This window comes from Bos taurus, chromosome 6 (genome assembly GCF_002263795.3).
Source record: "Bos taurus isolate L1 Dominette 01449 registration number 42190680 breed Hereford chromosome 6, ARS-UCD2.0, whole genome shotgun sequence".
NCBI lineage: Eukaryota > Metazoa > Chordata > Mammalia > Artiodactyla > Bovidae > Bos > Bos taurus.
In genome coordinates, this window is record NC_037333.1 from 15716651 (window position 1) to 15742674 (window position 26024).

At 40.3% G+C, this 26024-nt stretch overlaps 1 protein-coding gene across 3 annotated transcripts in view; it reads right to left on the reverse strand.

The window, feature by feature from the left end:
- Positions 1-1180: 1180 nt before the first annotated feature.
- The window catches only part of MCUB (mitochondrial calcium uniporter dominant negative subunit beta), a 95333-nt gene continuing 70489 nt past the window's right edge, over positions 1181-26024 (reverse strand). Inside the window, exons 3-9 of one of the 3 annotated variants that reach the window (XM_024993090.2) lie at positions 21446-21521; positions 20759-20929; positions 16803-16907; positions 8682-8842; positions 3562-3765; positions 2787-2903; positions 1181-1408 (exon numbers count right to left, since the gene is read on the reverse strand). In XM_024993090.2, coding sequence (XP_024848858.1) covers positions 1331-1408; positions 2787-2903; positions 3562-3765; positions 8682-8842; positions 16803-16907; positions 20759-20929; positions 21446-21521 — 912 coding nt within the window. In that variant the 3' untranslated portion in view covers positions 1181-1330. 3 annotated transcript variants of the gene reach the window in all.

Consider the following 26024-nt stretch of genomic DNA (forward strand, 5'->3'; position numbering starts at 1 on the left):
ACAAGTAAAGGTATTAGTTTGCCAACCCCTGCTCTAGTCTACACCTCTTCCCAGGTTTTCCTTTAGACTGTTTGAGAATTCAGAAGCCATCCTTTCTCTTTCCTGGTCCCAGCTTTCTCCTAGCTCTAAACCTGAAAATGCCAGACACCTGTCTCTCTCGGGTATGTCACAGGGGCCAGGCATTCTTCTTGATGCTGGGGATGGAAGCATCAGTGAATTCAGTACAGCAAACGGCACTCCCAAGAGGTAAGGCCCACCTTGCCCAACTGGTTTCTCTTAACTTTCATTGTATTGATGATCTTGGCCCTTCCTGGGAACAGGGTTCCTCAAAGGCAGAACATGTCCTAAGTGCTTGTCATAAGTGCATATTCTTAGCTTGTTAATAAAACACTTAACATACTGCTAATCCAGACTCTGCGGGTTTCAGAGATACTGATACAGACTAGCACCCTGATCACTGGGTGTTGCTCTAATTAAGGTGTTTGAAGTTTGAATCTGATTTGACTGAAAGGTATACCCTTAAAACAGTGTTCTTTTTCTTAAAGCAAATCTCAGTATCAGGGTGTCATCATTACCCTTTCTGTCCCGTAGTCAATCACTGAAAAGGTGACATCCTAGGTAATGGACTGAACACCATGAGTTGTACATTTATACAGATTTATCATCTACTCTGAGTAGGTGCTTAAATCTTTTCTGGCTATGTACACCTGGGCAAATTAACCATGCTAAAGCTTAGTTTCCTTATTGGGATTAAAAACAGCAACCTCATAGGATTATAGGATTACAAATAATTATATGTAAAGTGTCTAGAACAATACTTGACAACAAATGATAAAGAGTAACTTGAGTAAATATTAAGATGAAACATTTCAAATGATATTTTATAATAATTTTAACTATCAAATGATAAAAATTTTCCAACTACTGTGAATTAAAAAGAAATTAATGACCAGATGATTTTAAATGAAGCCTAAGAAAGGGAACCCAGGCACACTGACCGTTTCACGTCCGCACAGGAAGGAACACGGGACAGGCTGACAGAGCTGCTTAAATGATGACCTGTAACAGCAGCAGCGTTGATTTTGATGGGTGCAGCCCAGATCCTTCCAGCAGTAAACCTCAACAAGCCGTGAAAATCCACAAACCGAAAATCTCAAATGAGAGCATCATAGAATACCTGTGTTTTGCAAGCATTTTTTTTTAATTAACAAGAGATTGAAACAGTCAAATGCAAATGAACTGTGGGATTCAAAAAGTTCCAGTTGCAAAATAAACACATCATGGAAAAATTCACTGACATTAAAAATGTAAGATTAATAAAAATGTAAGATTACTTCCTTTCATCGAGTTCCTCTACTTGCATCCGCAAATAGAGAGAGCGGCGCACATGTCTCAGGGCTTCAGTGGCCTGTCCAAGGGAAGAGGAGGGGCACTGATCAGAGAGAACCACTGCTGCAAGGAAGCTCATAACTCTAACATCTCCTGAGGCCAACACACAGACCGAAACGACAAGTGGCAACTGCCCACGATAGTTCAATTTATGTGGATGCTTTTGTAGAAGAGTTTTATAGTATGAGTTTATAGTATATGCTTTATATACTATATGTATATACACTATACTATATTATATATAGTAAATAAACTGTGAGTTTATAGTACTTCCTTATAGTTATTATGTTCATTTTCCCCTCTATAGTGGTTTTTCTAGCTCATGAAAAACAATAGCAGCAACAAAACAACAACAACAAAAACTCCATTAATCTGACCTATTAGCTTCCCCTTTTTCTCAACTTTATTACCTTAAAGATCTAAATCTTCAATGCCCAGTGCTGGAAACTAGTTAGGAGAACATTCTTCAGCCTTCTTGGATTGGATCATTTAAATGTAAGTATCCCAAAAAGCATCATTACATTTTTCCTAAGGAATGATTATATGGAATGTAAATGTATTTTTAAAGCCTCTTTATCTCCAATTTTTGGACTATAAATTCCTGTTATATCTTTCCTTTTTTAAAAATTTGAGGGATGGGTAGTTTAGAAGATACAGGTAACAAAAGATATGATTGATCACTGGCTATTAAATGATTATGTATTGAACAGTAGAAGACATTTTTTTCTAAAACTTTGTTATAAAATTGCTAAGAAAAATTAAAAAACTAATGGGTCTGCTGAGAGGCCAGAGATAACAGCTGCCTAGGAATCAGATTATATGGAAGTGCTCCAGAGTACCGCTCCAGAGCCAAACTTTTGGCTTCATACCCTGGTTTCCCCACTTTGCAACAGGGTATACACCTCTGTTTTCTCATCTGAAAGAAGGAAAAGATGAAAGGAGGAATGCCATATGGCTTCTGTTTTTAAGAAGAAGAAACCTGGAAAGTATTTAGAGTTCAAAATTGTCTTAACAGAGTGCTCACCTTCCTAAAAGTCTTATGTTCTTAATGGGTTCAAAATTTGCAATTGAGCTTGATATTGGACTTCTTTCTTTAAAAACACATCTTCACTTAGAAATAGATTTCTGTTGAAAACTATTATTATCTCAGAGTCATTTAAGACTTTTCCTATTTACATTTAAAGCTATCCCCATGTAGAATACAGATGACCAAAAAACTGTAGGAAATTAGTATCAGGACATGTCAGCTGTTTCACTGAACAAACCAAAATACAGAGAAGCCTATGTAGGACCAAGATTTAACCTGTGTGAGTGAGCCACTGAGGATGCTTCCCTGACCCTAAATTCTGGCTCCCAAATAAGACTGGCTGTAAGATGTCATATTTGCAATGAGGTACCTTAGCAAGGTCATCTTTTAGCTTGTTGTACTGTTCCACATCAAAATGCTGTTGCTTTGATCTCTTATGGAAGAAGTGAAGAAACTGCCTACTCTTTACAGCTGAGTAAGTATAATCCTAAAAAAAAGCAAAGCAAAACAGAACATGCTTTAAATGAACATAATACCTCAGCAAGAAAGACACTTGTCTTAGCAACAATAAAGCAGAGGAAGGCACATCAGTACAATATTTGCCATCATATTTGTAGCCATCAGAGCCAGCATAAGGCAACGCAAGTGAAACATTTAGTCTCACTCGAGATCAACTGTTCCTTTCAAAAGCAAGCAAGCAGAGAAGAGAAATCACACATGCAGGGATAGAAGAGAGGAAATGGAAAATGGATACTTTTGGCAAAACAATCACTAGACAAAGCTAAAGTTTCTGGGTGGTTTGAAATAGAAATTCATTTATAAACAGGACGCAGAGTACACAAATTTGATGTGTGTATCTCAAAGGAGGGGTTTAAGTTGCACTATATTTTCAGAGTACACAAATTTGATGTGTGTATCTCAAAGGAGGGGTTTAAGTTGCACTATATTTTCACTATAGAGGTTATACACACTTTCTCTATGCTAATATAAATCTCCATCTGGAAAAACAACAAAATTTAACAGCTGAAAAGAACCCAGGTAGCAGTAATTCAATAAGTAAGAAGGATTTTTTTGTTCATTACTTGAGTGAGGAATTATTTACAAAAGACGTTATAACTTAACCATTTTCTAAACACTCTACTTACCTGTCGAGTGACTATAAAGTACGCAAAAAAGACCATGGAATTTGCAAATGTGATGAAGTATGTAACTGGTTCCATGATATCCCAGGAGTACACCCACCAGGTGAGCCAGGCCATTGCTCCGCCCTGAACAGACAGCATCGCTAATCCAGCCCACAGGAGTCCACTGATTTTGGCTTCTGAGCGAGCTTCGATTCTAGCTTTCATCTGAGGGAAAAACAAATGACTGTTAGTTGTTTCAGTTCAGTTCAGTTGCTCAGTCATGTCCGACTCTTTGTGGCCCCATGAATCGCAGCACGCCAGGCCTCCCTGTCCATCACCAACTCCCGGAGTTCACTGAGACTCATGTCCATTGAGTCAGTGATGCCATCCAGCCATCTCATCCTCTGTCGTCCCCTTCTCCTCGGGCCCCCAATCCCTCCCAGCATCAGAGTCTTTTCCAATGAGTCAACTCTTCGCATGAGGTGGCCAAAGTACTGGAGTTTCAGCTTTAGAATCATTCCTTCCAAAGAAATCCCAGGGCTGATCTCCTTCAGAATGGACTGGTTGGATCTCCTTGCAGTCCAAGGGACTCTCAAGAGTCTTCTCCATCACCACAGTTCAAAAGCATCAATTCTTCAGCGCTCAGCCTTCTTCACAGTCCACATCCATACATGACCACTGGAAAAACCATAGCCTTGACTAGACGGACCTTTGTTGGCAAAGTAATGTCTCTGCTTTTGAATAGGCTATCTAGGTTGGTCATAACTTTCCTTCCAAGGAGTAAGCGTCTTTTAATTTCATGGCTGCAGTCACCATCCGCAGTGATTTTGGAGCCCCAAAAAATAAAGTCTGACACTGTTTCCACTGTTTCTCCATCTATTTCCCACGAAGTGATGGGACCGAATGCCATGATCTTCGTTTTCTGAATGTTGAGCTTTAAGCCAACTTTTTCACTCTCCACTTTCACTTTCATCAAGAGGCTTTTGAGTTCCTCTTCACTTTCTGCCATAAGGGTGGTGTCATCTGCATATCTGAGGTTATTGATATTTCTCCCAGCAATCTCGATTCCAGCTTGTGTTTCTTCCAGTCCAGCGTTTCTCATGATGTACTCTGCACATAAGTTAAATAAGCAGGGTGACAAGATACAGCCTTGATGTACTCCTTTTCCTATTTGGAACCAGTCTGTTGTTCCATGTCCAGTTCGAACTGTTGCTTCCTGACCAGCATACAAATTTCTCAAGAGGCAGGTCAGGTGGTCTGGTATTCCCATCTCTTTCAGAATTGTCCACAGTTTATTGTGATCCACACAGTCAAAGGCTTTGGCATGGTCAATAAAGCAGAAATAGATGTTTTTCTGGAACTCTCTTGCTTTTTCCATGATCCAGTGGATGTTGGCAATTTGATCTCTGGTTCCTCTGCCTTCTCTAAAACCAGCTTGAACATCAGGAAGTTCACGGTTCACACATTGCTGAAGCCTGGCTTGGAGAATTTTGAGCATTACTTTACTAGCATATGAGATGAGTGCAATTGTGCGGTAGTTTGAACACTCTTTGGCATTGCCTTTCTTTGGAATTGGAATGAAAACTGACCTTTTCCAGTCCTGTGGCCACTGCTGAGTTTTCTAAATTTGCTGGCATATTGAGTGCAGCACTTTCACAGCATCATCTTTCAGGATTTGGAAATAGCTCAACTGGAATTCCATCACCTCCACTAGCTTTTTTCATAGTGATGCTTCCTAAGGCCCACTTGACTTCACATTCCAGGATGTCTGGCTCTAGGTGAGTGATCACACCATCATGATTATCTGGGTCATGAAGATCTTTTTTGTACAGTTCTTCTGTGTATTATTGCCACCTCTTCTTAATATCTTCTGCTTCTGTTAGGTCCATACCATTTCTGTCCTTTATCGAGTGTATCTCTAATTTTCTTGAAGAGATCGCTAGTCTTTCCCATTCTGTTTTTTCCCTCTATTTCTTTGCATTGATTGCTGAGGAAGGCTTTCTTCTCTATTCTTGCTATTCTTTGGAACTCTGCATTCAGATGCTTATATCTTTCCTTTGCTCCTTTGCTTTTCGCTTCTCTTCTTTTCACAGCTATTTGTAAGGCCTCCCCAGACAGCCATTTTGCTTTTTTCCATTTCTTTTCCATGGGATGGTCTTGATCCCTGTCTCCTGTTCAATGTCACGAACCTCATTCCATAGTTCATCAGGCACTCTATCTATCAGATCTAGGCCCTTAAATCTGTTTCCCACTTCCACTGTATAATCATAAGGGATTTGATTTAGGTCATACCTGAATGGTCTAGTGGTTTTCCCTACTTTCTTCAATTTAAGTCTGAATTTGGCAATAAGGAGTTCATGATCTGAGCCACAGTCAGGTCCTGGTCTTGTTTTTGTTGACTGTATAGAGCTTCTCCATCTTTGGCTGCAAAGAATATAATCAATCTGATTTCGGTGTTGACCATCTGGTGATGTCGAAGTGTAGAGTCTTCTCTTGTGTTGTTGGAAGAGGGTGTTTGTTATGACCAGTGCATTTTCTTGGCAAAACCCTATTAGTCTTTGCCCTGCTTCATTCCGTATTCCAAGGCCAAACTTGCCTGTTACTCCAGGTGTTTCTTGACTTCCTACTTTTGCATTCCAGTCCCCTATAGTGAAAAGGAGATCTTTTTTGGGTGTTAGTTCTAAAAGGTCTTGTAGGTCTTCATAGAACCGTTCAACTTCAGCTTCTTCAGCGTTACTGGTTGGGGCATAGACTTGGATTACTGTGATACTGAATGGTTTGCCTGGGAAACGAACACAGATCATTCTGTCGTTTTTGAGATTGCATCCAAGTAGTGCATTTCGGACTCTCTTGTTGACCATGATGGCTACTCCATTTCTTCTGAGGGATTCTTGCCCACAGTAGTAGATATAATGGTCATCTGAGTTAAATTCACCCATTCCAGTCCATTTCAGTTCGCTGATTCGTAGAATATTGACAATCACTCTTGACATCTCTTGTTTGACCACTTCCAATTTGCCTTGATTCATGGACCTGACATTCCAGGTTCCTATGCAATATTGCTCTTTATAGCATCGGACCTTGCTTCTATCACCAGTCACATCCACAGCTGGGTATTCTTTTTGCTTTGGCTCCATCCCTTCATTCTTTCTGGAGTTATTTCTCCACTGATCTCCAGTAGCATACTGGGCACCTACTGACCTGGGGAGTTTCTCTTTCAGTATCCTATCATTTTGCCTTTTCATACCGTTCATGGGGTTCTCAAGGCAAGAATACTGAAGTGCTTTGCCATTCCCCTCTCCAGTGGACCACATTCTGTCAGACCTCTCCACCATGACCCGCCCACTTGGGTTGCCCCACGGGCATGGCTTAGTCTCATTGAGTTAGACAAGGCTGTGGTCCTAGTGTGATTAGACTGACTAGTTTTCTGTGAGTATGGTTTCAGTGTTAGTTGTTTACAGTGCACCAATTTAAAAAAAAAAAAAAGCAAAGGAATGAAAGTAATACACATCTGCATTAAAGAGGTAAGATTTGTGAAAAACCAGAATTTATAAAACATGTACGTTCATGAGTGATCACTTATTTCCAAATCAATTCATTAGTCAACCATTTTTTAAATTATAATGGTAATACCTGGTCATGGAAAAAATAAACAGAAGGGTATACAATGAAAAGCCCAGAAGTCACCTTCTAAACCTAGCTAAAATTATGTCTACTTTCTTTGACCCAGCAATTTCACTTCTGTGTATCCTACAGGTAATACTTGCACACACATGATTCGTTATAGGTTCATTCTTAAGCGTAAAAAAACAAAAACTATCTAGGTACAATGTGGAGATCTTTCCTGGATATACCGTCAGTGAAAAAAGGTGAGACTAGTGTACAACAGCATATACTCTTTACTGGAAAAGGGAACAAAATCATGTATTTGTACACAGATAAAGTCTGAAATGATTCACAGTTCAGGGATATGGTGCTGAGAGGACAGTAGAAGGAAAGCTTTCTATTAGCCATTTTTTTAGATTTTTTAATCTTAACACAAGTGCAATGTATTATCAACTTTAAGTAAAGATAAAATGAAAATATGGGTGTGCTTAGCTGCTCAGTCGTGTCTGACTCTGTGACCCCATGGACTGTGGCCTGCCAGGCTCCTCTGTCCATGGGGATTCTCCAGGCAAGAATACTGGAGTAGGTTGCCGTACCCTACCCTCCAGGGGATCTTCCCAACCCAGGGACTGAACCCAGGTCTCCTGCATTGCAGGTGGATTCTTTACCAGCTGAGCCACAAGGAAAGCCCAAGAATACTGGAGTGGGTAGCCTGTCCCTTCATAGCTCTATATCCTATAACAAACTATAATAGAAAAGAATGTAAAAAAGAATGTGTGAATCACTTTGCTGTACAAGAGACTATAATACTGTAAATCACCTATACTTCAATAAAACAATATTTTTTCTATCTCTAGAAACTCTTTATTCATACACAAAGATACACATATACCTACCCATTTTTAAAAATCACAAATAGGAACACGAGGTTTAAAAAAATGCATTTTTCCCTTAAAACAGACTCCTGCCCCTCCTCCCTAGAAAAGTTTGTGGTTTTGTTTTCCTTCCACCACTGATTAACTTCAGATGTTCGGAAGCCACTGCTAACTTTCCAATTGCAATTCAGTTGAGCAGAGTGGGAGTGGAGGGCCCATTGTCTTAAAAAAAAAAAAATGGTAGTGCTCCAGCTAGTGTATCGCAGTTGATCTTATACACACTCACTGAGACCCTGGCCCATCCACAGACAGAACGCACAGCACAGAGTCTAAGATGGCAGCAGAGTCAGACTGCCAGAGCTAAGTTCTCTTCCACATAGTAACTATGTACCTTTGCTGTCTGAGTTTCCTCATGCAAAGAATGAGGCTGATAATACCGAATTCACAGGTTCACTGCGAGGATTAAAGGAGAAAATAAACCTATGTGAAGCATTCAGAAAAACGCTCAGATGGAGCAGTTATACCAATACTGAGTATTAAAATCTCATGGGCAGAGGTGCCTGGCGGCCTATAGTCTATTGGGTCGCTGAAGAGTCAGACACGACTTTGTGACCAAACGATGATTATTTACAAACAGACTCAACTGAGATGCTTCCAAACCTGTTCGAGGGGCTGCAGCTGTCCCTTCAGGTGGTCGATTTTCTCCAGCAGATGGTGCTCTCTCTTCTTCTGAAACTCTTCTAAATGCAAGGCGGTGAACAGTCTGTAGACCAAAGATTTCATGTTTTCCATCTCAGTAGCCTGCTCGCTGCTCAGGTTTTCTGAGAAAAGAAGACACAGAGGAAACGTGAGGCAGCCACCACATCTTTTCCTCAGGGAACAAAATCTGCGCCCCCATGGCTGCCTGTCTGGGTGCTCCCCACTCCCTGAGGGGCATTTGATATCGGCCTTTATTTCTGTCTCAGGTGAGGACATTCATCTCTTTCTGGAATAATAATAACCAGACAGTAGGTTTAAAATACATTATGTTTTTGTCTTTTTTTCTTTTGTAATATGACCAGCACTGTTTCTTTTCTTTTAAAAAAAAAAAAAAAAAGGAAGAGTAATACAGGAAAAAGGAGTATCCATGTACCAGAACCCATGTAAATACCTCACCTGAGTTTGTCACACATCAGTTTACAGGTTCACTTTTATACCTGAGTTAACCTAAGATCCTTCTTAACCCTCAGCTCTCTATCCAAAATCATTTTAGGGTCCACTGGGGAGGGAAGCTGGTGTACAAACATGTAAACAACAGTACAGTATACATTTGAAAAGCAATTCAAGTGTAAGTTATTTTCAATAAGATATAGATCTCAGGGGAACCGCAGTTTCTGATTTTTTTAATTATTTAAATTTTTTCTTTTTTACATTTTTAGAAATATTTTTCTTGGAGGTATCTTCAGCGAAAAGGCTGGTATCAGTGCTGGAGTACAAGATCAGCCTGAATCATCTAGTTACATGAGAAAGAAAGAAAATGTTTAAAATAAAAAGGGGCAGGCAAGTCACAAGCATGGGAGCCAAGGATGTTCAAATTGTACCAGATATGGTTAGTGGGAGACCCTCCAGCTGGCTCCTGTGTCCTTATGACTTACTCCCATTTTTGTCAGCATTTCCTCTTTTTTTTTTTTACTGCCATATATATATAGTTGACATAATATTATATTAGTTTCAGGTGTACAGCATAGTGATTCTGTATTTTTACATATTACACTCCATTAAGTTATTAGAAAATAATGGCTGTAATTTTCTGTGCTGTATTCTTGCTTATTTTATACATAGTAGTTTGTATTTCTTAATCCCCTACCCCTGTCTTGCCTCCCCGCCCCTTATTTCTCCCCACTGGTTCCCACTAGTTTGTTTTCTATATCTGTGCGTCGGCTTCTGTTTTGCTATATAATTTGCTTTGTTTTTTAGATTTCACATATAAATGATATCATATAGTATGTGTCTTTGTCGGACTAAGCATAATACTCTCTAGGTCCATTCATGGTGCAGCAGATGGCAGAATTTCATTCTTTTTTTTTTTTATGGCTGAGCAATATTCATTCATTTTATGGCTGAGCAGACATTCCAAAATGTCTACTGAGGTCTGAGTATATACAGCAGTATTCCAATACACACACACACATCTGTTGGTGGACACTTGGGCTGCTTCCATATCTTGGCTACTGTAACCAGAACTGCTATGAACACTGGGGCGCATGTATCTTCTCCAGTTCACGCTTTCATTTTTTCCATATACATACCCGGCGTGGAATCGCTGGGGCACATGCTAGTGCTAGTCCTATTTTTAGCTTTTTGAGGGACCTCCACAGTTTCCCAAATGCCTGCACTGATTTACATTCCTACCTACAGTGCAGAAGGGTTCCCTTTTCTCTGCGTCCTGGCCAGCATTTGTTATTTGTAGACTTGTTGATGACAGTCACTCTTAGCAGGTGTGAAGCGATACTGCATTGTCTGGATCTGCATTTCTCTGATAACTAGTGATGCTGAGCATCTGTTCATGTCCCTGCTGCCACCTGTATGTCCTCTTTGGAGAAATGGCTACTGAGGTCTTTCACTCGTTTTCCATTTGCATGAAACACCTTTTCCATCCCTTACTTTCAGTCTCTATGTGTCTTTAGCTCTCAAGTGAGTCTCTTGTTGGCCACATACAAAAAGTTCTTGTCTTTTTTAATCCAAACAGCTGCCCTATGTCTTTCGATTGGCGTAGTCAGTCCATTGACATTTAAAGTAATTATTGATAAGTATGTACTTATCGCCATTTTATTACTTGTTTTTCAATTGTTTTTATAGTTCTTCACTGTTCTTTATTTTATCTAAATCACCTCCTCCCACTCCTCTCAATCCCCTTGGTATCTGTTGATGATTCTTGCCTGAATTTGGCTGCAATATAATGGTTTTTCAACTACAGCAGCCCTCCCATATTTACCAGTCAGAACCTGGCATTCTAATTATAAACATGGGCCCTCCCTTACATGTTGATTTACTTGTCTCATCATCTGTTTATTAAGGCACAGACTCACTATTCACCCTACCCTCAGCAGTCCACAATCACAGTTAACTAAGCAGAATCCTCTGGAGCCAATACAGGTAGGAACAATAAACTACAACTGTTGAAATGCTGGAGGCTCAGTGCTGACTAGTTTGAGAAATAAACACACTCACATTGATGAGTTTTATCTCCAGCAGTCCCATCAGCTTCTCACAGTGAAGGTCAGAGATCTGCTTCCAGCAGAGACAGTAGAAAATTAACCATTCTGAAATAGACCTGAGCATTACTTTCTCTATACCTAGGAAATAACCAGTTGACCCTCAAATAACGTTGGGGTTAGGAGCACCGACTCCCCACGTAGTCAAAAATCCACATGTAACTTCATAGCTGGCCCTCTGTGTCCATGATTCTATGGACTCAACCAACTGTGGACCACGTGGTACTGCAGTGCTCACTCAAACAGACCTGCATGTCAGTGGACCCACACAGTTCTAACCTGTGCTGTTCAAGGATGCACTGTGCTATGCTGCTGCTAAGTCGCTTCAGTCGTGTCCGACTCTGTGCGAGCCCATAGACAGAAGCCCACCAGGCTCCCCCGTCCCTGGGATTCTCCAGGCAAGAACACTGGAGTGGGTTGCCATTGCCTTCTCCAATGCATGAAAGTGAAAAGTGAAAGTGAAGTCGCTCAGTCGTGTCCGACTCTTAGCAACCCCATTGACTGCAACCTACCAGGCTCCTCCGTCCATGGGATTTTCCAGGCAAGAGTACTGGAGTGGGGTGCCATTGCCTTCTCCATCACTGTGCTCTACCAGAGCCTAATTTGGCCTGGAGGAAGGGCAATTAGCCAACTCCAGGCCCCTCTAACCTTCCTGTCTCATATTGGAAAGAGAAAAAAAAAGATAAACTCTTCTGAAGGTCACAGCACAGTAATCCTGGCCCAGTAAAAACCCTGAGACTTAATCATAAGATTATACACTGCTTCTCCTCCCCAATACCTTAACATTACATCAATAGGGCTCCAGTTCTGTGCAAGACACAGACTCTATTCAAGTAAGAATTTCTGGAGAAACTTGAACATAACAGGGGAGAGAAAACAGGGTCACTAGAAGAAACTGAAGCCTCTGATACCTACAGCTATAGCAAACAGCTGAACTCCTGGTCAGACTCACGTAGTACCTCACAATAGAGACCTACTTGCTTCAGCTTCTATTTTCAATAGTATCATGTCCAGCTTTCAACCAAAAAATTACAAAGCAGGTAAAAGGCAAGAAAAAAACCATCTAAAGAAACAAGGCAGTGGAGAAGGCAATGGCACCCCACTCCAGTACTCTTGCCTGGAAAATTCCCATGCGCGGAGGAGCCTGGTGGGCCGCAGTCCATGGTGTCGCTAAGAGTCGGACACGACTGAGCGACCTGACTTTCACTTTTCACTTTCATGCATTGGAGAAGGAAATGGCAACCCACTCCAGTGTTCTCGCCTGGAGAATCCCAGGGACGGCGGAGCCTGGTGGGCTGCCATCTATGGGGTCACACAGAGTTCGGGCATGACTGAAGCGACTTAGCAGCAGCAGCAGCAGCAATGACCCAGTGGCTCAGAGAGTAAAGAATCAGCCTGCAATGTAGGAGACCTGGGTTTGATCCCTGGATTGGAAAGATCCCCTGGAGAATGGAAGAGCTGGTGGCTCAATGGTAAAGAATCTGCCTACAGTGCAGGAGACATAAGACACGTGGGTTTGATCCCTGGGTCAGGAAGATCTTCTGGAGGAGAGTATGACAACCCATTCCAATATTCTTGGGCTTCCCTTGTGGCTCAGCTGGTAAAGAATCCTCCTGCAATGAGAGAGACGTGGGTTCGATCCCTGGATTGGGAAAGATCCCCTGGAGAAGGGAATGGCTACCCACTCCAGTATTCTGGCCTGGAGAATCCCTTGGACTGTATAGTCCATGGGGTCACAAAGAGCCGGACATGACTGAGAACTTTCACTTCACTTCACCCACTCCAATATTCTTGCCTGGAGAATTCCATGGACAGAGGAACCTGACAGGCTATAGTCCATGGGGTCACAAAGAGTCAGACACAGCTGAGCGACTTTTACACACAGTGAATATAAAATACACTTTTCAAAAAGTCAAAACCAATTGAGTATTAAAACAGGAACAATTCACTGTAAGGGAATCAAGGACGCAGAGCTTTACTCTGCAAGTGGGTGCTCAGATAATTGGTAAAATAAATGTAAAGTTGACAACAAGAGACTGGTAATAAATAATTTCAATATATATTTTAAGAACTTTAATGAGAGCTCAAAGCTCCTTTCAACTTTCTGCTTGTGTGATATTTTAAACTTCCTGTGTACATCTTGTTAATATCATAACTCAGTCCATTTAATTATGAACTTTAAAGTCTTTAGAAACTACTATTTCTGAAGAATTTTATTTTTCTCAAACTCCCACTAAGCTATTTACTTTCAATTTGTGACTGATAAATTGGAAATTTTGTCTGAACTGTTAAACTGATGCATGAGCAATTAAATGAAAATAAGAAGCTTTAAATTTAATACTTAGAAAAATGTAATAGATCACTGAATAGATATCACTGTACTCATTTATCCAACTGCAACTGTGACACTTTATGAAGTCCCCCCAAAAGCTATTGAGAGTAATATTGAATAGATGAATCTGTAATTATCTCAAGTAAACATTCATATTAAAAAAAAAAACTTTTTTGTTTAATAATGAAGGTTAATTTTCATTAAAATTTAAGGATATAGAAGAACATTTTATAATTCTAAAGCAATTGTTCACTGTAATTGATTGGATTATTATATTCCTTAGATTTTAGATGGTTTAAGAATAAATTTGATGTTTTTCCTTCTGGCTTACTTCACTCTGTATAATAGGCTCCAGTTTCATCCACCTCATTAGAACTGATTCAAATGCATTCTTTTTAATGGCTTTTTAAACACCAATACAGTATACTAACGCATATATATGGAATTTAGAAAGATGGTAACGATAACCCTGTATACGAGACAGCAAAAGAGACACTGATGTATAGAACAGTCTTATGGACTCTGTGGGAGAGGGAGAGGGTGGGAAGATTTGGGGAAAAAAAAAAAAATTATTATGTCATACAGATTTTTCTTAAAAGTACTTTACCTGACTGAGGAAATTCCCTTCTATTGTTAGTTTCCTGAGAGTTTTTGTCATGAATTGGTATTACATTTTGTCTAAACCACTTTTTGAATCTCTTGTGATGATCATGTTTTTCCCCCTTTGTTTTGTTAATGTGGAGAATTACATTGCCTGATTTCAAATATTAAATTAATATTACATTAAAAAATATAAAAAAAAATAAAATAAAAATAACCTATTGGCAAAGGTGAAAAAAAAAAAAAAAGAATTCTTGAACATGTGGACATTTGAATCTCTAGAGATTTTTGTCCTGCTCCAGACCCGTCAGCCTAACTGATGACAAAGAAGTATTTCTCAACCTGAGAAAATCCTAGAGCTGGATGGAAAATGACCAAGTACTAAGGGTGAGCAACCTGACAGCCCAACATGCAAATTGTTGAAAAACTTTTGTGATTTGTAATCCTTAAGTTTGGCTTTCGTTTGGGGAAGAACTGCTGCCAATAAAATTACACTGACTAAAAAAAAAAAAAAAAAAGAATAAATTTGATTTTTAAGGAAAAAAAAAAAAAGAAACAAGGCAAACATCAGAATCTGATATGGTAGGGATTTTGGAATTATCAGACCAGGAAATCAAGACAGATGTGATTAATATGGTAAGGCCCATGATGGGAAAAGTAGGCAACATGCAAGAACAGGTTTGGCCATGACTTTTTAGATACAACAGCCAGAGCACAGTCCACAAAAGAGATAACTGATAAACTCAGATTCATTAAAACAAAACCCCTTCTCTGCAAAAGACCTTGACAACCAAATGAAAAACAGTGGGAGAAATACCTGCACAATAGAGATCTGATAATGAATTGTTACCCAAAATATACAAAGAAACCTTAAAAATTAACAACATGCTTAAAAAGCCGGTCAAAGGCTTGAAGAGACACCACACGAAACAAGATATATAGATAGTAAGTAAACATGTGAAATAGTTACCAGGCAAGTGCAGACTGAAACAAGGAAATGCTGCTACTTCACACCTTAAGAAAGGCCAAAATTCAAGACACTGGCAACACTAAATGCTGGCAAAGATGTAGAGCAACAGTAACTCTCATTCACTGCTGATGGGAATACAAAATGGTGCAGCTTGTTTGGAAGAGTTTCTTACACAACGAAATATATGCATTATACGGGCAATCATGCCCCTTGGCATTTACCCAAAAAAACTGAAAAATTATGTCCACATAAAAACCTGCATACACATTTGTAGCCATTTTATTTGTAATGGTCAAGACTTGGAAACCTCCAAGATGTCCCTCAGTAGGTGGACAGATACATAACCTATGATACATCCAGACAATGGAATAATAGCGCTCACAAGAAATGAACTGTAAAGCCATGAAAAGACGAGAAAACGTAAATGCATACTACTCAGTGAAAGAAGCCAGTCTGAAAAAAAGCTACATATTGTACCATTTCAACTATACAACATTCTGGAAAGGCAAAACTATGGAGACCGGAAAAAGATGAGCGGCTGCCAGAAGTTAGGGGTTAGGTAGAGATGAAGGAGGAGCACAGAGGATTTTGGGGGCAGTGGAACTATTCTGTGTGAAATGACAATGGAATGGTGAATCCATGTCATTATACATTTATCAGAACCCATAAAACAAGCCAGAGATAAATTGGAAATCTGGAATTGACATATACATACTACTACATACAAAATAAACACTATCTGCCAGGATTTGCTCAAACGTGTGTCCACTGAGTGAGTGATGCCATCCAGCCATCTCATCCTATCTGTGAGATAGTGGCGGTCAGGGAAGCCTGGCATGCTGCAGTTCATGGGGTCTCAAAGAGATGGACACAACTTAGGGACTGGAAAACAACAATAAAGCAACAGGGAACTACATTCAGTATCTTGTAATAATCTATAACGGACAAGAATCTCAGTCATATACACACACATACACACACACACACACACACAACTGAATCACTGTGTGGAACTCTGAAACACTGTAAAGCAACTACAGTTCAGTAATAAAATATAGCCTTAAAACCCCATAAAACATACAACACCAAGAGCAAACCATAATGTAAAGTATGGACTTGGACTGATAACGATGTTTCGATGTAGGTTCATGACAAAAAGAAATGTTCCATTCTGGTGTTTACAGTAGGGGAGTCTGCGGGGAATGGGTACATTAGTATACAGGACCTCTGTACTATCTGCTCAATCTTGCTATGAACTCGAAACTGCCCTTTAAAAAATAAAGCCTACTTAAAAAAAAAAAAGAGCTAAAAACTGTACAACAGTATACACTTGAGTTCCTGATTTTCAGGTCCACTTCTTCTTAACCCAATAATGTCAGATTAAGCATTCAAGATCCTACAACAAAGTCTTAAAAGTCTAAAAAGAGTATGTGAGACTACATTAAGCCCTGACACCCAACTTCTACCGATCACTTCTACCCTGCTAGAAAAGCTTAAATACTGGTTCTCCAAAGCCTTCTTGGTCATTCGGTTAATTAAAAAGATTCTCAGGATAAGCCTGCTCCCTGAAAAAAGGCCCACAGCAACAGGGAAATGTGAAGATAGTTCACAGCTGTGCTTCTTACCTTTCATAGGGCACTGTACATCATATGTTATTTTATCAATAACAAGTTTAAAATCATTCTTTAGCAAAATTTCCATCAAGGTTGAAGCTGCAATTTCAGTGCCATCTGAAAATGCAAAAATATGTCCTTGTTTTAGAATAATAAGAACCATTTTTCAACAGGTCTTTATAATACAGCAGTGGACATTTGCCTTTTTGGGTGGGCAGAAGCTCCCCAATACCCAATACTGTTCCCACTGGGAGTAATGCTCCCAATACTGCCCGTTACCCTGGACCAAGACGAACAAGCAGACCCCCCATCACCCCCTCTCTGTCAGCAGGGCTGGGGTCCAGACTGACGCTGCTGGTGAGACTGGACAGTTCCTACAGACAGTCATGCACAGATTCCGGGGAGGGAGGCAGGGACTCATCGCAGCAAGGCCATTGGAGGCAGAGGTGGAGGCTGGGGGACGGGGTGCCAGCAGCAAAGCCCGCCAACCATTCCCAGGCTAACTTCTTCACCCACGGCCTTCTGTGGCTCCTGCCGTCTTCTGAGCCTGGTTTTCTGCCAGTTCCAATTAGAAAGCCTGCTGACACTCTCCTCAGCTCAGCCAGTGTCCATCTCTGTGGCTTATGGCCAAGCCCCTGACTTCGTGGTGGAGGAACACAGGTAGTTAACATTTTAAAAAAGCCCACCTTTCTTTTATTTTTTTCGAACTTCCTTTGTGGCTCAACTGGTAAAGAATCCACCTGCAATGTGGAAGACCTGGGTTCGATCCCTGGGTTGGGAAGACCCCTGGGAGAAGGGAAACGCTACCCACTCCAGTATTCTGGCCTGGAGAATTCCACGGACTATACAGGCCATGGAGTCACAAGAGTCAGAAACAACTGAGTAACTTTTGCTTTCCCTGGTGGCTTAGACAGTAAAGAATCTGCCTGCAGTGAGGGAGACACAGGTTCAATTCCTGGGTCGGGAAGATCCCCTGGAGAAGGAAACACAACACATTCCAGTATTCTTGCCTGGAGAATGCCACGGACGGAGAAGCCTGGTGGGCTACAGTCCACGGGGTCGCAAAGAGTCAGATGCGACTGAGTGACTAACACTTTTATTTTTAATTACTAAAGATGAGTGAGTTGTATTGTTTAAACCACCTCAAACCACGACCACACAGGGCTGCCTCCCTTTCTAGCTTAGGAAAGATGAAAAGAGGCAAAACTGTGGCAGGAGCAAGCATGCACCTGTGTGGCATGTTTAAAGGCTGGAGAGAGGCAGGAGAGATTCTAACAGTGATTTCAAATATCCTAGGAACATTTCAGAAAAAAAAATCTCTAGGAAAATTTCAACGTCAGTGTGCTTTGCACAGCTTCCTATCTAGCCTAGCTGTTCTTATATTTTTGAAGTTTAATGTAACCCAGGGGTTAAGATTCAAACTCATTGAATAATAAGCAAAAAAAAGTGCTGGGAGGGGTTTCCTCTATCATTATTCTTTCAGAATAGTCTGTACATGATTACCTGATATAAAGTCCAAGACATATATTCTCACCTGGCCTGGTATCTGCTTGGCTGCATTCAACCAGAGAGGTTTCAGCTACACTAATACGCATGGTAAGAGTAACACTGCTAGTAAAATCAGGAAGAACCCAGATGCCTGCCTCCTGTCTGGTTCTCAGCAGTTCTTTTGTTCCAGAAGGCAGCAAGTCAAGTCTGCACCTGGGTCTGTTCCTAGAATATGGCTGTTTGGGTTCCTGTTCATCAGCTGGGGTGAGATCATCTTCCCAGGAATTGCCAAATAACTCCACCCACGTTATGGGCAAAACTGTGACAAGCTTAGAACACTCTTTTCAAGCCCAAATTAAATGCCGGCAAATTCCACCCACAGAGCCTCTTAAAAAAAAAAAAAAAAGATCAGCAACACACCAAATCCATTTTATCTGATTTGCAAGTGTCATTTAAAAATTTACATTTAAATGACTTCAAAACTGCTCCTTAAAATAGTATAATAAAAAGAAATCAGCCGAGTATGATTTCTCAGTTGAAGTACTACATTCTCCTTTATACTAATACAGGATCAGCTAGAGACGGATATGAAACACTTTTAAGGAGCTCATGATACAGTGATGAATTTTTCACCTATTCTTGGGCAAGTACTGACATGAACCCCAAGAAAGTGTTTTCACTCAGTCCAAAGAGCACCTGTACTCTAAGAATGCTGGTGCTTTTCTGGCCCCACTCCATGTGAGCACTGTGTTTGGTGCCCTTCTGAATTCTGCCTCTTCTGAGGAAGGCAGGCCTTGCCCCGTAGGGAAGGCCCCGGGGATTCGGTGTTCCTGCGACTGGCAGGAATACGTCCAGTCAAGGATGAAGTATTAGGCCATTGTGGCCACAGGGCTAAATCCTCATTTCTCTGACCTTGGTTTTACCAGGAAGAAACTCCCCTTCCAGTTGAATCCAAAGTCCTTCCAACAACCTACAATGGAGGCTTTCCCTAGTCTGCCCTACCCCTCCTACCTGTATCCAGCTCCCTCCCTTTACGGCTGAGGGTGGAGTTAGCTCCCACCTGAGGGTCTCTGTCTGGAAAGCTCTTCTCCCATCCCTGTCATATCTCTTCCAGGTCTTCACTCAAATGTGACCTTAGTGAGTACCTCCCCCAAACGCACACACTCCCACCTCCCCATGACTCTGCCTTTTCACTGGAACACTTATTATCTAATATACAAATTTAAAGTTTATATAATTTATAAATTATTTATTTTGTTTCTTTCTCCTTGTAAAATGTTAGTTCCATAAGAACAGGAGTTTAATCTCTATTGTTCTTTGCTGTCTCTAGCATCTAGAACAAGGCCTGGCATATAGGATTAATACACAGGAACTTCAATTAAATAGAGTCTGGAGACCAGAAGGGGGAGCTCTCACACCCTGTGGGCACTGCCCAGCAGGAAGAGGGCGCCTCCTCTTTACCAAGGACCCAGCCAGTGAAAAGCCAGGGACCCTCTGTTTGCTGCTGTCCTCCCCGCTTCCTTTCCTTCTTCAGAAGCGTCCTCCTTCCCTCGTCTTGCAAATCCTCACACGTGACTCGTGTGAGTGGCTGCAGACACTGAACTGCAGTTCTCCACTCTCTGCAATAAAGCCATCTTTGCTGGAGAAATATCTGGCAGTCTATTTGTTTCAGGTCACATCTGTTAGCTGCTCAATGCTTGTTAAGTAAATTAGTTGTTAATCTCTACTCTTCCAACTTTTATATCTATCCCTTAATTGGTTCTGAACTTGGACAGAACCAAGTTAATTTCCTTTCCAAAACTGTCATAGTAATCATTAACTTTTAAATAAGCTTATTCTAAGAATGTAAATACTACAATAAAATAACAGTGCAAATTTATTCATTTGTTTATATTTATAGTAGCCTGGTATATCGGGCTGGGGTAAGAATTCTTTATTCTCTTTTAGGGGCCGTAGGGCCTGCTTTTATGTCCTTAGATCATACAAATATAAAAGCTATATGCTACATTTATTTAAAAGTCTATCTGATTAACTACCTCTGCTGGTATCATACTAGTTTCCTGAGAATTAATTCTGCCTATTAATTCTGTCAAAAAACACTCTAAAACTGCTTTATAACAAAGATCAATGAACTCTTTGTGTATTATTCACTGTCTATTTCAATCATGGAGCCTGCATTTCATTTTCTAATTATTCACATTTCTTACAGAAAACTAGATGATAATTACTATGTCATTAAAATTTTCTCAGAGAAAAATCTGGGGGCTAAGTTTATGAAATAAATAACCAAAACATGAATTAAACTTCCATTTCTTTTTTATCCATTAGAGTTCATTTTTTTTACATCACTCATGTTCAAAAATGAAGGACTCAGTAAAGACCAACCATTTATTATATAATAATTTTGTAGAAAGTAAAGAAACAAAACAAAGGTTCAAAAGAAGAAAAAAAGACAAAGCTGGAAAAATATATATATATACCTGCTGTGAAGATGGCAGCTGTTCTGATACCTTTGTCTTCATTTTGTAGGTCCTGAAGGAATGAACCCACGGTTGATAACATTGGCTTGACTACAAATTGACAGCGCTCTTTTCTGGATGGCAGAGTAAGTGTTATCAAGGGAAGGCCATGTTTATAACTAACTGTGATTTCTGTTAGGAAAAAAAAAGTTGATAATAGAGGATGGATAAAATGTACTTTTTAAAATAACTTTAAAATTATTACTAACCATTATGAACAAAAACTCTAGAAGGTATACCTAAATATGGAATTCATAACCCTCTGAATTCCTGTAATAATTTGTATCACTCTTATAGTGCTTTCATTATACTAGTTAACATATTCCCCCCACCATTCTATTAACATTTTATTAAGTGTGTACCACACTTTGTTATAATTATCTGCTTAGAGTCTTGCCAGGTAAAAATGTACTGAGGGCAGAAACTACTTCCAAGTCATCTCTAACTCCTTTGATTACTGGGATGGGAGTTTGCCAAAAGACATCAGATCTTATGGGAGCAGAGAAGGCAGAAACTGAACTCTGATGGGGAAGAGTAGAAGGGGTAACACAAGAAAAGTCTGTTTTGCTCAAAACTCACATTTCTCACTTAATTTAGAAAGATGAAAAATTAGCCTGGGGAAATCACAGAAGTGATAAGAAAGCTTACCATCAGATGGCACCAGTGTACTATAAAGATTTGATTGATAGAATTTCAGGTTTCCACACAGTTTCACACACAAAACCTGTAATGATATAAATGATTATCCATGTATAAGAGTATAATATAAAAGGTAGGGGAAGATAGCAACTACCCTCCTATAAAATGTTTTTTAAATGTAGGTGGTAAAAGTTAAAGCCCCTCCCTTTACTTCTCCACAGTCCCCCAACTTTCCCCAAAGATAATCACAGTAGAGATGACGAAGACTCGCTCCTGGACAAACTTGAGTTGGGATCCTCTGAGCCTGACTAAATCCCAACCTGCGCATGTCCTCTGGGAGTTAAGCAAGAATATTGTCAAGTTAGCTTAGCCACCCCCTTCCCCCCCAACACAGCCCTCAGTATCTGATCAAATTCCTCGTCCTCCACCGTTCCCCAGGTATTATCTGATCACCCCAGTCTGTCTTCAACAAGAATCCTGCCAGGTCAAGTTAGCAAAAAATTACCCTATCCTCTTAGTAATTTCCCATCTACCACCTCCCCGCAACGTGTGCCCAACTTTGCTCCTTGGACACAAATCCCCACTTTTCCCATGGCAGTCCCCCTGAATAAAGTCTACCCCACATTCCTTAACAAGTGTCATGAATAACTTCCTCTTTCACAGTTTTGGTGTATAGCCTCCCAAATGTTTTTCCATATGCTGCCACCTTCACGTGCAAGTTAAATTTTATGCTAGAGTTAAACTTAATGCTAAAGACAGTTTATAAGTCAGCTTCCTAGATGCCAATGATGATACATTGCTCATAAAGTACTTATTGTTTAATGTGCTGATGAAGTTTCTGTACTACTATTGAAGAAATCATTTTAGAGGCAGTCATTAGACAACCAGGAAATGCTGAAAGCAGGTAAAGTGCCCAGGGGAAAATATCAAAGCTTTCTCAAGCTTCTGCATACCTAATAATCATGTGGGCACCATAATATTGTCCATTGCTAAATAAACAGGGCTTGTTAAAAGCACAGCTTCCTGGACTCCACTCCCAGAGATTTTTGATCTAGTTAAGTCTGAGGTAGGGGTATGAGATTTTGCATTTTTTTAATATAAATTTATTTAAATGGAGACTAATTACTTTACAATATTGCATTGGTTTTGCCATACATTGAAATGAATCCACCATGGGTGTACATGTGTTCCCCATCCTGAACCCCCCTCCCACTTCCCTCCCCATCCCATCCCTCTGGGTCATCCCAGTGCACCAGCCCTGAGCACCCTGTCTCATGCATTGAACCTGAACCGTTTCACATATGATAATACACATGTTTCAATGCCATTCTCCCAAATCATCCCACCCTCACCCTCTCCCACAGAGTCCAAAAGACTGTTCTATACATCTGTGTCTCTTTTGCTGTCTCGCATACAGGGTTATCATTACCATCTTTCTAGATTCCATATATATGTGTTAGTATACTGTATTGGTGTTTTTCTTTCTGGCTTACTTCACTCTGTACAATAGGCTCCAGTCTCATTCACCTCATTAGAACTGATTCAAATGTATTCTTTTTAATGGCTGAGTAATATTCCACTGTGTATATGTACCAAAGCTTTCTTATCCATTTGTCTGCTGATAGACATTGAGGTTGCTTCCATGTCCTGGCTATTATAAACAGTGCTGCGATGAACATTGGGGTACACGTGTCTCTTTCATTTCTGGTTTCCTTGGTGTGTATGCCCAGCAGTGGGATTGCTGGGTCATAGGCAGTTCTATTTCCAGCTTTTTAAGGAATCTCCACGCTGTTCTCCATAGTGGCTGTACTAGTTTGCATTCCCACCAACAGTGTAAGAGGGTTCCCTTTTCTCCACACCCTCTCCAGCACTGACTGACTGTAGACTTTTGGATCGCAGCCATTCCGACCAGAGTGAGATGGTACCTCATTGTGCTTTTGATCTGCATTTCTCTGATAATGAGTGATGTTGAGAATCTTTTCATGTGTTTGTCAGCCATCCGTATGTCTTCTTTGGAGAAATGTCTATTTAGTTCTTTGGCCCATTTTTTGATTGGGTCATTTATTTTTCTGGAATTCAGCTGTAGGAGTTGCTTGTATATTTTTGAGATTAGTTGTTTGTCAGTTGCTTCATTTGCTATTATTTTCTCCCATTCTGAAGGCTGTCTTTTCACCTTGCTTTTAGTTTCCTTTGTTGTGCAAAAGCTTTTAAGTTTAATTAGGTCCCATTTGTTTATTTTTGCTTTTATTTCCAATATTCTTGGAGGTGGGTCATAGTGGATCCTGCTGTGATTTATGTTGGAGAGTGTTTTGCCTATGTTCTCCTCTAGGAGTTTTATAGTTTCTGGTCTTACGTTTAGATCTTTAATCCACCTTGAGTTTATTTTTGTGTATGGTGTTAGAAAGTGTTCTAGTTTCATTCTTTTACAAGTGGTTGACCAGTTTTCCAGCACCACTTGTTAAAGAGATTGTCTTTTCTCCATCGTATATCTTGCCTCCTTTGTCAAAGATAAGGTGTCCATAGGTGTGTGGATGAGAAATTGCATTTTTAATAAGCCCAGGATTATACTCAAGTTATAGGCGCGAAGACCATACTTCAGAGTAGCTGGGTTCTAGAAGACCCTCTGTGGCTTTCAGGTCACTACTTCTAAATTTCAGCATAGAATCATTTTGAAATCCCAATTTTAGTGCTGGACAAGGGCTACTGCCTTCAAATGATATTCAGTATCAGGTCAAAAGAAGACTCAGGCTTCTCTTTCATCGCATCTTTTTCCTAAATACAATCCTAACCACTTCACTTAAAACCCTGAAGACTTCAATAGCTTATATAAAGTACTGATAGAAAGCACAGTGACCCCATAGTTGAAAAGACTGGTATTCTCTGATGGCAGGAGATTACAGATAAGTCATAGGACTGTGCTTTTGTTCTCTGAAGCCTTAGGTGGGGATACCCATATCTTGTGGGTCTTGTGGAGTCAATATAAAGATTAAACAACACAAAGTATCGAGCAAGGGTCAGTACAGTCTGTGAGCCTCACCTGAGCAGTACAGGCCCCCTCCCCTCTACAGCCCCATCGCTTATTATTCTCTTTCAGCAGGAACTTGGGCCCCAGCCAGATAAGCTGTGTGCCACTGACATATTGAAATGCCTTCTTTATTCCCTTCTGCCTAACAGACCCTGTCTTTCCCTCCATGCCCAGCTCTAAGTCCTTCTGCAGGGTCATGATGGTTGAGTGTGATGGCTTTGCCATCAGAACCAAGTTGGAATCCCAGCTTCAAGATACACTAACTGCCATGATCTCTGACATGCAGAGGAAGTTTCAGGAAGAAATGGGTTGTGAGAGAAAGAAAAGGGTAAGTTTGCTAGTAGAAAAAAAGAAGAGAAAAAGAGCCAGGGCTTTAGTAAGAAAAGGAAAACAGCACTAACATGAGAAAGATCTGTTTGAGTTTCAAAGTAAAAGGGAGGCAGGTGTTAGTGGAAAGGAAATGTATTATGATCACATGTTGGGCCAATTAACAAGATCAGATTGCTTTGAGAGTTTTAACATATTTTAGATTATGTATCTTTATTATTAAGTAAAACAAGATGTACTTCCCACTCAAGACAGTATAAATACTTAAGCAACACCTCTGCTCCATGTTCAAAAAGAATACACATTCCCCTTGTAGCAACACCAAGAGCAAAACAATGTGATAAGCAAGACTCAAGCAAGTAGGGAGTCCACTAAGGTTCTCTATTCATAGGAAAAGGGTTTCAATGGAAAATGATGCACTGTTTATACCACACTTTCCTTGGGGAAGGGAGTATTAATGATTTTAGTTTCTTTTTTCAATCAATATATTTTTATTGAAGTGCAGTTGATTTACAATGTGTTAATTTCTGTTGTACAGCAAAGTGATTCAGTTATATATATATGTACATAAGATATATATTATATATTCTTTATCATACTCTTTTCCATTGTGGTTTATCACAGGATATTGAATATTGTTCTCCATGCTATCCAGTAGGACCTTGTTTATCCATCCTGTATATAAAAGCTTACATCTGCTAACCCCAGCCCCCAACTCCATTCCCCCCACCCCTCTCCCCCCGACTGGCAACCACCGGTCTGTCCTCTATGTCTGTGAGTGTGTTTCATGGGCTAAGTTGCTTCAGTCGTGTATGACTCTTTGGGACCCTACAGACTATAGCCTGCCAGGCTTCTCTGCCCATAGGATCTTCCAGGCAAGAATACTGAAGTGGGTTGCTGTTTCCTCCTCCAGGGGGTCTTCCTGACCCAGGGATTGAACCCACATCTCTTACATCTCCTGCAATTAGCAGGCGGGTTCTTTACCACTAGCGCGACCTGGGGACTTTGTTTTGTAGATGGGTTCATTGTGTCATATTTTAGATTCCACATATGATATCATATGGTATTTGTCTTTCTCCTTCTGGCTTGCTTATGCTTAGTATGGTAATCTCTAGTTGCAGCCATGCTGCTGCAAATGGCATTATTTTGTTCCTTTTGTGGCTGAGAATTTTCCAGTATATATTTGTGCCACATCTTCTTTATCCATTCATCGATTGATGGGCATCTAGGTCGTTT